This window comes from Papio anubis, chromosome 16 (assembly GCF_008728515.1).
Source record: "Papio anubis isolate 15944 chromosome 16, Panubis1.0, whole genome shotgun sequence".
In the NCBI taxonomy this organism is placed as follows: Eukaryota; Metazoa; Chordata; class Mammalia; order Primates; family Cercopithecidae; genus Papio; species Papio anubis.
Genome location: NC_044991.1, coordinates 52502749 through 52518483, shown reverse-complemented (window position 1 = coordinate 52518483; position 15735 = coordinate 52502749). Strand labels below are relative to the sequence as shown.

Below are 15735 nucleotides of genomic sequence, written 5' to 3'. Positions count from 1 at the left end.
CAGCTAACCTGAAACAAATGTAAAATATTCTCTGCCTATTGGAATTTTTATTTTTTATTCATCTAGGCTTTATAGAATCCAGAGCTCAAATATAGGCAGTTTGCTCTGTAAGAAGTAAACACAATTTTATTTGGCAACAAAACTTTACAGTTACATATTATTGTTTGAGAGATTTATTTTAAAAGTAATATTTTGACATGTTACTTAATGGGCTAAACCTTTTGATGTTTTCTTCCAGGTTGCTGATTTTGAAAACTTTATTGGATCACTAAATGACCAGGGTTACCTCTTGAAAAAAGGCCCAAAAGTTTACCAGCTTCAAACTATGTAAAAGGACTTCACCAAGTTAGGGCCTTCTGGGTTTATTAGCATATTAAAGCCATCTCAGTGAAAATATGTGTGCGCGCACAGACACACACATACACACACACACACACACACACACTCAAATACTGTTCTCTGAAAAATGATGTCCCAAAAGTATTATAAGAAAAAAGCGTTAAATATAATAAACTAATTTAAGAAGTGATAAAGTCTCCAGATGCAGTAGCTCACACTGTAATCACGGCGATTCAGGAGGCTGAGGTGAGAGGATTGCTGGAGACCAGGGTTTGAGACCAACCTTGGGCAACATAGCAAGACCCCATTTCTTTTAAAAAAAAAAAAAAATTAAACTTAGCTGGGTGTGGTGGCACATCCCTGTGGTCTCAGCTACTTGTGAGGCTGAGGCAGGAGGATTATTTGAGCCCAGGAGTTTGAGCTTACAGTGAGCCACGAACCCACCATTCACTGCACTCCAGCCTGGGCAATAGAGTAACTCTTGACTCAAAAAAATAAAAAAAAATTGTAGTGGTAGCCATGTGTTAATTGTTAAATAAATTCTCCAAAAGGCTAAAATTACTTATAAATTTTTTATAGTTATATTTTTGACCTGACTTTTATATGTGTATTTCATAGTTTTGCATATCAAATGTAGGCATTCAGACAAATATATAAACCAATGAACATTTACATATTCTGCGTTCCAATAAATATTTATGGACACTAAAATTTGAATTTCATAGTTTTCCCATGTCAAAATACAAAATCCCCAATTTTTGATTTTAGCCATTTAGTAATAGGCCTCATTTATTCTACAGGCTGTAGTTTATAATAGAGTCTTGCTTGCAAACAATAGAAACAGACTGATTAAGCAGGAGAAGTTTTTTGAAAGAATTTTGGTTAGCTCACGGAATTATTAGAAGGCAGGTGAACCAGGAGGGTAAGCTTACAGCAGCAATTTGTAAAACCATGCCTTAGAATTAGACCAAGGAAGAAGCTGCTGACACTGCTGCCACACAGGGCACTGGAAGAAAGTGGTACTGCCACCATGCCCTACCTTTGCCACTTCTGCAGCAAGAATAGGTAGAAGAATGCCCCCACCCACACCAGAACAGCAACAAAAGGATTCTCCATGAGGCGCCTCCCTAAATTGCTGAATTCAAAAAAGAAGTGTCATCCAAAGACATCTGATTGAAAAAGGTTATGTTATATGCCCCTTTCATAGGCTGCTAGGGAGTTTTCCTGGTTCTAATTTTGGGTGGTGGGATCAATAAGACCAGAATTTCTCATATGTTGTTAGAGGATTCAGATGTTACAGGGTTGCCAGCCAAACTATCAATCATTTATAAATCCAACCAACACTTTGTAACATACAAGAACTCAGGAAATAACCATTGTTGGAGAATCTACTGAAATACAGCTTCCAGCAAACCAGAAGATGAATGGAAAATGTAAATAAAAAGAACTGGCAGTATATATCAGATGTTTAACTGTAGGACCAAAACTAAGATGTGGAGACTATTGTTACAGACCACAATCTAATTTTTTTTTTAAGTGAGGAAGAAGAAATCAGGAATAAAAAGAGGGGCTAGGCGCAGTGGCTCACATCTATAATCCCAGAGCTTTGGGAGGTTGAGGCAGGAGGATCACTTGAAGCCAGTTTTGAGAACAGCCTGTGCAACACATTGAGACCCTATCTCTACAAAAAATAGATTAGCTGGGCATGGTAGTGCATGCCTATTATCCTAGCTACTGTGCAGGCTGAAGTAGGAGAATCACTTGAGCCCAAGAGTTTGAGGTTACAGTGAGCTATGATTATACCACTGTACTCCAGCCTGGGCAAGAGAGCAAGACCTTGTCTCTTATAGGGGAAAAAAAAAAAAAAAAGGAGAAAGTAGATAGTAGCATAAATATAGTGAAGTCTTTAAAAGCTAGGGGTTAAAAGATATTTAAAGCAAATAACTCAGGCATGGTGGCACGCGCCTGTAGTCCCAGCTACTAGGGAGGCTGAGGCAGGAGAATCGCTTGAACCCGGGAGGCAGAGGTTGCAGTGAGCCAAGATCACACCACTGTACTCCAGCCTGGGCAACAGAGTAAGACTCTCTCCAAACTAAATAAGAGATATTTAAAGCTAAAAAAAATCTATTAATAGAATTTAAAACATTTCATGAAAGTCAACACATAAATAATATCAACCAAAATAAAGTGGTAGACAGAAGAGGAAATGTACTAATTTATTGTTCAAAGAGGAAAATAAGTCTCAAAGGTTAAGGATATTATATACATTTATTTTTTAAAAGACATAAACGTACATTTTCAGAAGAAATTGTTCCATGTTTCCTTAGATTCTGTATTTAGCATCCATTAATCACAGGGCCAAACTAACAAATGCTGTTTAGCTTTCCCTTACCATCCAGCTTTTGTGGGTATGCAAACATCACATTACAGTCCCTCCAACCACGAACCCCAATATATAGTATTTCACTTCCTGCCCGATAGGGGGTGTCCCCACACCTTTCAACCACTGTAGCAACAAAGCTCTGGCCTAGGCTTTTCACTTGCTTCTGTACTGCCTGACTGACTGTGGTGTTTCCTAATGTGGCCTGGTGTGGTGTGGCATGCCCTCTTGGGAGACGAAAGTAATTTTCTATAGGCAGTTGTTTCTGTGTCACCATTGCTGATTAAAACAAATCCTAAGTACAAATGTCAGAACAGAAACATGCAAAGCAAGAAAACATGACATCATGAAAGTTTCTTTTTCTTGTGGTTTTTTTTTTTGAGACAGAGTTTCACTCTTTTTGCTCGGGCTGGAGTACAGTGGCGCGATCTCGGCTCACCGCAACCTCCGCCTCCTGGGTTCAAGTGTTTCTCCTGCCTCCGCCTCCCAAGTAGCTGGGATTACAGGCATGTGCTACCATGCCCGGCTAATTTTGTATTTTTAGTAGAGACGGGGTTTCTCCATGTTGGTCAGGCTGGTCTTGAACTCCTGACCTCAGGTGATCTGCCTGCCTCGGCCTCTCAAAGTGCTGGGATTACAGGCATGAGCCATCGTGCCGGGCCGAAAGTTTCTTTTTTAAGAGACGGTGGTCTTGCCATGTTGTCCAGGATGTACTTGAACTCCTCAACCCAAGCAGCCCTCCCACCTCAGCCTCTTGAACAGCTGAGACTACAGGCATGCACCACTACGCCTAGCTGTGAGATGAAATTTTAAGAGATGGGGGTCTTGTTCTGTCACCCAGGCTGGAGTGCAGTGACATGATGAAGCCTTGATCTCCTGGGCTCAAGCAATCCTCCCACCTCAGCCTCCTGAGTAGCTAGAACTACAGGAATGCAACACCATACCCAGCTAATTTTGATTTTTAGGAGAGATGAGGTCTTCCTTTGTTGCCCAAGCTGATCTCAAACTCCAGGGCTTCCGGAGTAGCTGAGACTACAGGTATGAGCCACCACGCCCAGCCTCCTCTCTTTTCCAATATTGTGTTAAGTAAATTGTACTGGTGGTAATCAACTTGATCATTTCATTTTTAGGATAGAGGATTTCAAGGTGAGAGTATAACTGAACCAGGAGAGGAATAAACACCACCCTGTGACTGATGGATCTTTATAGCTCCCCTTTGATAAAGAAGGGAAATATTGTACTTCCATTAACATGTTATAGTTGCTGTTGTTATACAGAAGAATATTAAATAATATTCGTATATTGTTTATGAATGCATTGAATTCATAAACAATTGTATGGATAATGACTAGCTAAAGAGGTAGATAAATGTAGATACAATGATACGGTGATTTGGTATTCAGGGTTCATTCTGCTCTCCAGTGTGCCTTCCTATAATGCAGGGGCTGGAAGGTGAGAAAATAACCACATTTCCCAGACTCCCTTTGCAGGTAGATTTCCGGATGTGAATTGGGTTCCACTGATATATATAGTGTATATATAACTTTATAGTATATACTATGTATATAGTATACACACGATATAGTATACTATCTATAGTAATCAGCTTTATCAGGTATGTATACATCTATATAGAGTGATAACTACTATACACTCTCTATATACTCTGTAGTATAGAGAGTATATATACTATACAGTGTGTACATAGTGTATATAGTGTATATAGTATACTATACTATACATAGTGTACATAGTGTATATAGTATACTATATAGTGTATAGAGTATACTGTATAGTATATATACTCTCTATACTACAGAGTATAGAGTGTATATAGTTATACTCTATATAGAGTATACATACTGTACACACTATGTATATAGTATACTATACACACTATGTATATAGTATACACGCTATATATCTACACTGTATATAGTATACACGCTATATACACACCTATGTATAGTAGTATAGGCACGCTATATACAGCACATATGTATATAGTGACTACAGAAGAAGGCACAGATGCAGCATTACTGGCTTTGCAGATGACGGAAGGAGGCCTTCGGCCAAGGACTGTGGGTGGCTCTAGAATCTTTTTTTACATCTCAGTATGTACACCACAGTTAAGGTTTTTGTTTTTGTTTTTTTATTTTTGAGATGGAGTTGCGCTCTGTCATCCAGGCTGGAGTGCAATGGTGAGATCTCGACTCACTGCAACTTCTGCCACCTGGGTTCAAGCAATTCTCCCGTCTCAGCCTGGGTAGCTGAGACGACAGGTGTGCGCCACCACCCCCGGCTAATTTTTGTATCTTTAGTAGAGACGAGGTTTCACCATATTGATCAGGCTGGTCTCGAACTGCTGACCTCAGGTGATCTGCCCACCTTGGCCTCCCAAAGTGCTAGGATTACAGATGTGAGCCACTTTGCCCGGCCTCACAGTTAAGGTTATTAAACAATCTGATTTAACTGAATACAAACTGCTGGGTTGTGTGGTGACATGGTTTGTAAAAATGTAAACAGGGCTGGGCATGGTGGCTCACATCTGTAATCTCAGCACTTTGGGAAGCCGAGGCAAGAGAACTGTTTAAGGTCTGGAATTGGAGACCAACCAGCCCAGGGAATATACAGGGAGACCCTATCTCTAAAAAAAAAATACCTGGGCATGGTGGCATGTGCCTGTAGTTCCAGCTACTCAGGAGGCTGAGGCAGTAGAATTACTTGAGTCCAGGAGTTTGAGGCTGCACTGAGCTATGATCACACCACTGCATTCCAGACTGGGTAACAGCGAGTCTATCTGGAGTGCAGTGTCTCTAAAACAAAACAAAAAACCCAAAATATAAACAGTAAGGACTATGAAGTATGTATAGGAAATTAATACCTGAAGAATATTTTACCATGTTCAAAAACAAAATTCTTCATGTGGCTGAGAGAAGAAAAAAATGGTATGTTTGCATTCCATTTGCAGGTATTACATAAACCCATTTTAAATTAACTAAAATGCCTAGGATTTGGAGGGAAAAATTATCTCGTGCTCACATTTGAAGGTTCCTCTCAGAAATAAACCATTTAAAAAGACCACAGTACTAGTTTAATTTTTTTCTGGTAGGGACAGAGGGAAACAGGTGGTCTACCACCTTTCAAAATTCAGTCACATGTTCTGAATAGAAAGGACAGTTGCATGTGACATTAAAACAAGGCTTTCTGAAGCAGTAATTCCCAGCCTTTTTGGCATCAGAGACTGGTTTCAAGGGAGACAATTTTCCACGGACTTGGGTGGGGGGATGTTTCGGGATGAAACTTCCACCTCAAGTCATCATTAGTTAAGATTCTCATAAGGAATGCACATCCTCGCATGTGCAGTTCACAATAGGGTTCACACTCCTATGATAATCTAATGCGCTGCTGACCTGGCAGGAGGCAGAGCTCAGGTGGTGATGCTCACTTGCCTGCCGCTCGCCTCCTGCTGTGTGGCCTGGTTCCTAACAGGCCATGGATTGGTACTGGTCCACAGCCCAGGGTTTGGGGACCCCTGTAACAAAAGGAAAACAAGATTCTTAAATCTTTACAGGAAGGGGGAATGGAATGGAAAATAAAGCAAGTTGTATACTAAATGATGTTAAAAATCCCTTTGTCACCTTTAAAATATTGCAAGCAGAGAGGAAAAAAATATTAAAACCAACCATTTTACTTTCTTATTTGTAGATAATGCCTGCCTTATGAGAATGTTGTTTCTTTTAAAGATTCCAAAAGAACCATATAAAAACTTAGTAATGACTTAATTGTTCACATATTCTAGTGATATCAGTACTTTTTCAGGAAGTAATGTGGAAAGGTTGGCACTAGAAGTTGACATAAGAATTAGTTTAGCCAGGTGCAGTGGCACATGCCTGTAGTCCCAGCTCACAGGAGGCTGAGGCAGGAGGATTGCTTGAAGCCAGGAATTCTGGGCTATTATAGTGTGCTCTGCTGATTGGGTGTCCACACTAAGTTCGGTATCAACATGTTGATCTCCTGGGAGTGGTGGACCTGCTCAGGCCAGAAATGGAGCAGGTCAAAATTCCCGTCCTGGTCAGTAGTGTTATCGCCCCTGTGAAGAGCCACAGCACTCTAGCCTGGGCAACATAGTAAGACCCTGTCTCACATAAAAAATAAAATAATAAAAATGAAAAAGAGAATTAGTTTAGATCTCTTGATAATTTAAACAGTAATCTAAATTATAGGGTTTAGGTGGAGTTAATCTCTGCAAGTCCTGAGGTGCTATACCCAAGGTGCTTGGCCCTACCAGGAATGCACTCTTGCTTACATGTGTTTCAAATCTAAATCCCATCATTTAGTTTTTTCCTATTTAGGCTGTGGGACGGTGTGTTTATTACAATGATTGAAACCTGTGCCTTATTTGAATTACTAGTTATTCAAAACACACTTTTGGGTTTAGTGCCCGGTAATTACAGCGTACTCCTGTAAGACTTAACTCTCATTGATTCCTAGAGAATTGTTTTTGATACGGTCTTGGTCTGTCACCCAGGCTGGATGGAGTGCAGAGGCACAATCTCGGCTCACTGCAACTTCTGCCTCCCGCTGGGCTCGAGCAATCCTCCCACCTCAGCCTCCTGAGTAGCTGGTACCACAGGCACCCACCATCATGCCCAGCTATTTTTTTTGTATTTTTGGTAGAGATGGCGGGGTGCTTGGGGGGGACGGGGGGAGCAGGTGGGGTACGGGGGTCAGCGGGGGGAGTGTCCTCACAGTGCCCAGGCTGGTCTTGAACTCCTGAGCTCAAGCAGTCCACCCACCTTGGCCTCCCAAAGTGCTGGAATTACAGGGATGAGCCACCATATCCAGCTGTTTTAACTTGATTTAACTTCCAATCATTAATATTTACATAAGACCCATTTGCAAAACAACCTTCTTTACATTATCTTCTTTTGGTTTTAGGAAACAAAAAGTAGCTCAAGTTTATTGTGTCCCAGACTAAATAACACAAGTAGCTAACACTACATTACACTGCATATCTGATATAAAAACGCAGTACACATATTTCTAGACTTTGTTCATTTATCCCTAGGCAGAAAATATTCATAATAGATTTGGAATAAAATTTCCTTCTCAAAAAGCTTAAACTTCAAATAGAAGTGATAAATGAGAGAGAATGATTGGGTTGCAGAATTTTCAAAAGCCTAAAAAGAGCCCGGGCATGGTGGCTCACACCTGTAATCCCAGCACTTTGGGGACCAGAGGTGGACAGATCACTTGAGGTTGGGAGTTCGAGACTAGCCTGACCAACATGGTGAAACCTTGTCTCTACTAAAAACACAATAACTAGCCGGGCGTGGTGGCATCTGCCTGTAATCCCAGCTACTTGGGAGGCTGAGGCAGGAGAATCGCTTGAACCTGGGAGGCGGAAGTTGCAATAAGCCGAGATAGCACCACTGCACTCCAGCCTGGGCGAGAACGGGGCAAGACTTCATCTCAAACAAAACAAAACAAAAAAAACCAGAAAGCCTAAAAACAGATTCCAAGAAGTTGTAGCAAAGAGGTAATTTGTTCCAATATACAGCACAGTCATACACAGCACTTTGCAACTTACCAAGGAAAACGTTAAACGTGGCAAGACAATACTACCCTCTAGGGGCAGAATTTTTATTTTCACAACTTCTCAGCAAAGGATGAATGAAAGGATGAACTAAACAGTTAATAGCAGGCTAATTATTCAAGATTGAACAATCCTTTCTCTTTTCACATTCTCTTGGTGTAAGCACTTACATGATTGACTACAGAAGTTGGGATAAGACACCTGACCAGTACATTTTGGTTACTTATGAAAATAATTCTGATACAAGGGTGGAGAGAGAAAAATTTGAAATGAACTTCATAAAACTTAGAATTTATATATGGATTTTTATTTCTATTTTTATTACAGACTTACTATTCTAATTTTTTCCCCATTTTGGGAAAAAAGTTCAATGACAGATATTCCCAGTCCCTTCACACATATGAGGTGCCTGTGTGTTTAGTTTATCTGCTTGGATAGAAATTATTACAGAATTCATAAAACAGGAAATGAGCATTATAAACCAGTTACTAACTGTAGAATATTTTGGTTTCCTCTGCCCCCCGCCCTGCTCTAAACCCTACTTCACTGGGTTTCTGCATTTTCTCCATCCTTTTTCCCAGATTAACCTGTTCATTTATTGACTTCTGTCAAGTTCTAGAAAATAAGATCAAAGACTGATAGCTGGATGTTCTCCCATCTTAAAATGTTAGGGAAACAGTTTGTTAAAAGCATGTTACTCTTTAGTCCTAAGTATTGAGCAGTCATTGTCCTTCAGGCCAAAATGCCAGCCACTTTATTCCCCTACTTTTTAAAGACTTAATTAGCCATCAGCAGTTTGTAGTAGAGCTGGCTTTCTTAATACAAAACAGTTTATTATATTTTAATTGGCAGGCTCTATTGTATCTTGGAGTGTTTTTCTCTAATTTTATATTGAAGTGAAAAATAGGAAGAACATAAAATTTGCTACATAGATAATTTTGGAGATGTTCTATTTTAAACATTGATAACAGTATAATTTAATTCCATATTTTGAAATATACAAAAATATATACAACTAAAATGGTATCTAAAACAGAAACCTATGAGTGCTCGCTCCAAACAATAAGGGAAATTAGTGAAGAGCTCAGGTAATGGTGTTATTCTTGAGGACACAAAGCCTGGATAAAACTAGATTACCATAAATAGTATAGAAGTTGAAGAAATCAACACAGTAGGACTAGAATTAATTTAGAAAAAATTAAGGAAAGTTTGGACATATACCATAAGTAATAGAAATAAAACCTATCAGAGCAACAAACGGAAAAAACACACAAAAGCAAGTTTGTGTCCTCAGTGCCAAGGATTAGAGGCAGATGAAGTACAGACTGAATATAGGGAATACTAAGAAGTCCCAAGAGACAATGAGTGTCTTATATCAGGAAGCGGAGAGTGAATAAAGGCAATCTCATGAAAGGAAGGGAGAAACTGTAATCCTGCCCACTCCCTCTTGCCAGGGTTATCCAGAATCAATGTTTACCTATGAGAATTGTGTTTTTAAATAGTTTTTAAATTTAAAAAAATTTTTACATTGCTGGTACAAAAGTTTCAATTTTTCTGTCAATGTCAGGATTTCAATGTAAGAAATAGATTTTTTTTTTGATAAAATGATTTTTGGATAAATACCCGCTGCTTCATCTACCATGTTGCTCACTTTCAGTTGGCCTTTCCCTTTCCTAACTACCCGAGTTAAGACTTTAAACTCAACTGTAAGGTAGTTCAGCCATCATAGATGGGGTTAGTGGGGGGGATAGTGGAGAGGCGGCAAGAACCATTCAAATTCAGTTCAACACTGAACAAGAAAAAACTGTAACATTGCAAATTAATATTGATATATCAATATATTTAATATACTAATCTGAATATATTAATCAGCTAATTAATGGTGAACTGATTCATAACTATCTCGAGTATTATAGGCAAGTTTCTTAACCTTTCTACACCTAAGTTTCCTTATCTGTAAAGTAATAATGGAACCCTCACCTTGCAGTGGTTGGGAGGATTAAACCTGATGATGCACTATAGCCTGGTTATATAGTATAATCGAAACTTTTGTACTAGCAATGTAAACATTTAAGATAATTTAAAAACTATTTAAAAACACAATTCTCATAGGTTAACATTGATTCTGGATAATATATTACTGTTTTCAGCAAAACAATTAGCCATTGCTATTAACATTTTCTAATGCTTATATTTTTGGCATATGCATCTTCCTTCAATGCTCAAAAAGGAGAGGATTTTGGAACCAATATTTATTAATCATTTCTTCTGTACCAGATACTGTAAACCACCCACAAGAACGGTAGGGCGCCGCACGCACCTTGGAGGGGGCCCTTCTGCCGGCCACCCGCCCCGGAGGGTTTCAGGCCAGGGCCTGATGTGGCTCATGCCCCCTCGCGGCTTCGTCGGCTGCGCAATCATCCCACCTTGTTCGTTTCTCTCCCTCCCTCCCCGCTGGCCTTGGCTTGCCAGGGGCGCCGGGAAGCCCGACGGCGACGGTGTCGTAAAAGCGTCGCGAAGGCGTCCGCCCTTGGCGGCTCCCTGCCACCTGTATAAGTGGAGCGTGCTGGGGTGTGAAAAGTAGTATGGAGGCAGCGGTGGTCGAGTTTCTGTGTGGTTGCTGGGTCTCCATGGAGAAGCGGCTCGCCAGTGTCCCAGGCTGCTGAGCTCTCGCCGCCCGAGTCCCCGCGGCGCGGCCGCAGGGCCATGCTAGCTTTGCGCGTGGCGCGCGGCTCGTGGGGGGCCCTGCGCGGCGCCGCTTGGGCTCCGGGGACGCGGCCGAGTAAGGGGCGCGCCTGCTGGGCCCTGCTGCCGCCCGTGCCATGCTGCTTGGGCTGCCTGGCCGAACGCTGGAGGCTGCGTCCGGCCGCGCTTGGCTTGCGGCTGCCCGGGATCGGCCAGCGGAACCACTGCTCGGGCGCGGGGAAGGCGGCCCCCAGGCCAGCGGCCGGAGCGGGCGCCGCCGCCGAAGCCCCGGGCGGCCAGTGGGGCCCGGCGAGCACCCCCAGCCTGGTACGTACCGATGAGGCGGCGGCGGGCCGGCCCTGGGCTGGGGTCGCCGCCCCTGAACTCGAGTAACATGCTCTGGGTGGTGCAGCTCGGACGCTTCCGTTTCCTAACTTTTAGACTGTTCCCTGAAGAGAAGTTACTGGCAGGTCATTCGGTCGGGATGAATTTCAGGGTCACCAGCGGGGTCCACCTACGGTCTCTGTGGCCAAGTTAGAAATCATCTCTCATCCCCCTTCTGTCTGCACCCGTTGCTGGAAGGGCCGCCTCTGCATATTGCATTGGTAAAGGTAGCCTTCGCTTGTCTTATTAAAAAGCCTATTTTTAATTCTTTTGAAGTGAATCCCCAGTGTTTAGGCCAAGTCTCTGGGAATCTTTAGGAAGGTATACAGGCCCTTCTGTTTGCTTGTGCAAGTTTCGTTCACCATCATTTGACCTTTTGGTAACCTTACACATTATAGGATGAAGGCTAATTAAACAATTTAGGTCGTAATTAAAAGATCTTTTAACCTTTAATTATAGAAAAAGATTTAAACTATTCTTGAGGTAACGGAGGGAAGTATTTGTCCACTTACCTGTTGATATGCTGCCCAGACAGAAGACACCCGAGCATGAGTGTGGGAGAGCTTTTGATGTCATGTTAGCAAGACTCATGCAATTATTACATCTTCAATTGTTATGTCTTCAGTGGCCCCTGTACTGCTTTCATCAGTTGTACAGCATGGGTTGAGGTGGCCAGATCCTGGCAGGGGTCTCAACTCCACTAATAGCTAAAGCATGTTGGGGTTTGAATGCTGGATACTTTGAAGTTGCCATATCCTGACTGAAGACCTTCCCAGAACGGCAGTAGTTGGTCGAGTATGCCACAGGTTATCTGGTTGAGTAATCTGAGATTAGCTCTCCTAATGTTAACTTTGAAACTTTTACAAATTTAATGATTACAAATTAATGAGACACTTTAACTGAAATATTCTATGTGGAGCTAAAAAGAACTCCGCTGTTCCAGCAACATTCAGTTCTGTTTGTTAATTCGCCAAATGAAATGATGTTTCTGTTTACAACTTTGTTTTTAATTTTGCCCTGTGGATAATATCTGAAGTTAATTTGGGGCCCTTTTTTCTGATCTTTTGCTTACTGCTTTTTCGCAACCATGTGCAACCTTCTCCCCTCCCACTCTTCCCTTTGAGTTGCTGTAACCTTTGATCAGTATTTGACTTATTCTCTACCATAGTATGGTCAACAGACTTATCTTTTTTCTCTGGACTCTGATATTTGAACTTGAATTTGGGATGTATTCCAAGAATGTTTTCATTATATAATGTGGATTACTTTCAGTAAAAGATCTCAATAGAGGTTTGTATTGCTTCTTGTTTTATGATTGCTCTTCTGATAATTTGAAGTTTTTCTATAGCTTTCAATGACAGTATTCTGCCACCTGGCCCCAGCGATAACTATTTAATTATCCCTCCAAGCTGAGGTGCTTTATTGCTGGGTTTCTTTTATAAACACAGACATAGAGTCTTTAGAGAATCCTTTTTTTTTTTTTTAACAGGATAGTTCATAGAATTTTAAAAGATATCTTTAGAAATGGACTTTGCCACCTTTTTTACAACCAAAATTAAGATTCAGGCAAGTTGGCTAGTACTGATTAAGAAAGAGGTTAAATGGGGTTCTAGTGAAGAGAAAATCCCATGGGGTAGAATTGGCAGTCTTGACTCAGTGGAGAAAAAAAATCTAGGCTTTAGGGAAAGGCGTTTTCTCGTCTTTATTTCTGTACCCTGTTGTGCAGGTTGTCTTAGCTCCGCGGGGCCGACGCTTTTCAAAGCTGAAATACCCTCTCATGAGTCAGATTCTGTTTGGCAAGAAGGGGATGTTCTTCAGACAGCTGCCGAAGAGCTCTTTTGTTAGTGCCAGCTTCAGCCAGCTTGGCTCCAAATGAAGTGTCAAGGAATCGCAAAGCCCCCAGATGGGAACTGTGAAAGCCGTTGGTTTTTAGTTGAGGATCTTAACATTTCCATGACTGTTTTGAACAAATTTACAAAATTTCTCCATTTCCAAATATCACAATCTCTATTCCTATCTCCATTTTCTTCTAGCGGTTTTCTGACTTAGTGATGAGGTTATAGAATTCAATCTTCTTTTGTTCTCTTCGTTCATACCTCCATACACTGTATTACCGTTCTTTAGATATGTGTAAGGGAGTAAGGGAGATTCTTTGCAGTAAATATTTCAAAGGTGAATGCCTGGAGTTGATAATTTGGCTTTTTTTCCTGATACTTTTACTTGTAAATAGACACTATTTGTCTACTTAGAAGATCTTCCTGAAGTTTCACCATTAAAAGCAGAGTATTAAAAGTTCCAAGTTCTTACAATGAAGTTATATGTGAAAAGCTTAGCTTATATGGCAGATAATGCATGTGTTCTGTCTTCCCTCTCTTAAGAAAACCTATAATAGGCCAGGCGTGGTGGCTCACGCCTGTAATCCTAGCACTTTGGTCGGCCGAGGCTGGCAGATCACAAGGTCAGGAGTTCGAGACCAGCCTGGCCAACACAGTGAAACTCCGTCTCTACTAAAAATACAAAAATTAGCTGGGCGTGGTGGCAGGTGCCTGTAATTCCAGCTACTTGGGAGGCTGAGGCACGAGAATCACTTGAACCCGGGAGGTGGAGGTTGCAGTGAGCCGAGATCATGCCCCTGCACTATAGCCTGGGCGACAGAACTAGACTTCGTCTCAAAAAAAGAAAAGAGAAAAGGAAACCTGTAATATGTAAAATGCCTTACTCCGTGTTTGGGTACATAATACATCTTCATCTTTTGTATTCTTTTTTTTTTCTTTTTTTTAAAAAAAATTGAGATGGGATTCTCTCCATGCTTCCCAGGCTGGTCTGTAATTCCTAGGCTCAAGGGATCCTCCTGCCTTGGCCTCCTGAAGTGCTGGGATTACAGGCATCAGCCACCATGCCCAGCCATCTTCTGTATTCTTGAAAGAAGATTTTAGGGAGATATCTGTAAAAAGAACTGAATGGATTTTAAAATTCAATTTAATGTACTAAATTTAAAGTTTATGCAGCTTCTGACTGAAGCTGATGAAGTATATTTTTCTAATGTACATAGTTATTCAAAGTATGAATTCATAGTATTTTATTTAAATTTTGTTGTCTTTGTGTTTCAGTATGAAAACCCATGGACAATCCCAAACATGTTGTCAATGACGAGAATTGGCTTGGCCCCAGTTCTGGGCTATTTGATTATTGAAGAAGATTTTAATATTGCACTAGGAGTTTTTGCTTTAGCTGGGCTAACAGATTTGGTAAGTTGTAAATGCACTCCCAGTTTGCTCTCCTTCCAAATGCTCATCTGTACTACTAAGTTGAAATAGCATAGCCTTAGCTTGCTTTTTCTTGGGAGGAAACCCTCAAGATGAATTTGACGTAGTACTTTTTGTGAGGACTTTGTCTTTAGCATCTATATGGGATTTTTTTTTTTTTGTATATGATTTCAGGGAGGAAGCGAAGGTTGTAGGGAGGTAAAGGAGGGGATACTTTGCACTCTTGGTTTTTAAGAGTGAAAGAAACACCCTTAGAAATTTCCAAAGAGCTGAGTGCTTGCTTTAGGGATAGAAATAAGGGAGAGGAGATCTGAGATGACTTTTCTATGTATTGTGATAAAGAGGAGTACTCTGATCTGCAATTGGTTTTCCTAGCGGAGAGGGAAACTGGACCAGTTGTTAGGACCCAGGGAACTAGGATGTAACCAGGGAGCATGTAGAACTCATAGCTTTGCTCAGGTTTCATGCTAGCAGGAGGCTGTAGGTACCCCCACAGATTTATTTTCTGATCTCTGCTCTATACCCCTCTGGCTGCCCTGCAGAATGCTCTGGGCTGACAATTGAACATCCTTCCTTCTTCTCCTCCCTCAGCAGATGGACAAAGAAGAGGAACTCTCCTTGATACCACAATGTTAGTTTTGATAGAGGAGAGGAGAATTTATTCAAATGATCTCAAATTAGAACTGGAAAATAATTTTATAACAAAAGGCTACGTTAAATAGGCTTTTGTGGACCGGCCAGCCATCATCATGTATGACGTTATTTGTATTACCAACTTTATTTCATGAAAGTTTTGAAATGCCTTATAAAACTGGCTGGACACAGTGGCTTACACTTGTAATTCCGGTGCTTTGAGAGGTCAGGAGTTTGAGACCAACCTGCACAACATAGCAAGAGCCTATCTCTACAAAAAATTTAAAAATTGGCATGGTTGCACACGCCTGCAGCCCTAGGTACTCAGGAGGCTGAGGCAGGAGGATTGCTTGAGCTCAGGAGTTCAAGGCTGCAATGAGCTGTGATCTCACCACTGTGCTGTAGTCTGGGTGACAGAGCAAGACCTTGTCTCTTAAAAAAACAAAAAA

General features: G+C 41.2%; 2 protein-coding genes across 11 annotated transcripts in view; both read left to right on the top strand.

The window, feature by feature from the left end:
• MCM8 (minichromosome maintenance 8 homologous recombination repair factor) overlaps window positions 1–1056 on the top strand; it is a 44567-nt gene extending 43511 nt beyond the window's left edge. For 2 of the 4 annotated variants that reach the window (XM_017944995.2, XM_003905050.4), the window contains one exon: window positions 239–1056. In XM_017944995.2, the coding sequence (XP_017800484.2) occupies window positions 239–331 (93 nt within the window). In that variant the 3' untranslated portion in view covers window positions 332–1056. The remainder of the gene's footprint in view (window positions 1–238) is intronic. The other 2 variants (XM_017944996.3, XM_009216527.4) reach the window with 1 other exon arrangement.
• A 9817-nt stretch (window positions 1057–10873) lies between these two features.
• CRLS1 (cardiolipin synthase 1) overlaps window positions 10874–15735 on the top strand; it is a 32439-nt gene continuing 27577 nt past the window's right edge. For 2 of the 7 annotated variants that reach the window (XM_021921217.2, XM_003905053.3), the window contains exons 1-2: window positions 10874–11330; window positions 14498–14635. In XM_021921217.2, coding sequence (XP_021776909.2) covers window positions 11025–11330; window positions 14498–14635 — 444 coding nt within the window. In that variant the 5' untranslated portion in view covers window positions 10874–11024. Of the gene's footprint in view, window positions 11615–11651; window positions 12202–12243; window positions 12678–14497; window positions 14636–15735 lie in introns of those variants that run through there. The other 5 variants (XM_017945000.2, XM_009216526.4, XM_017944999.3 and 2 more) reach the window with 5 other exon arrangements.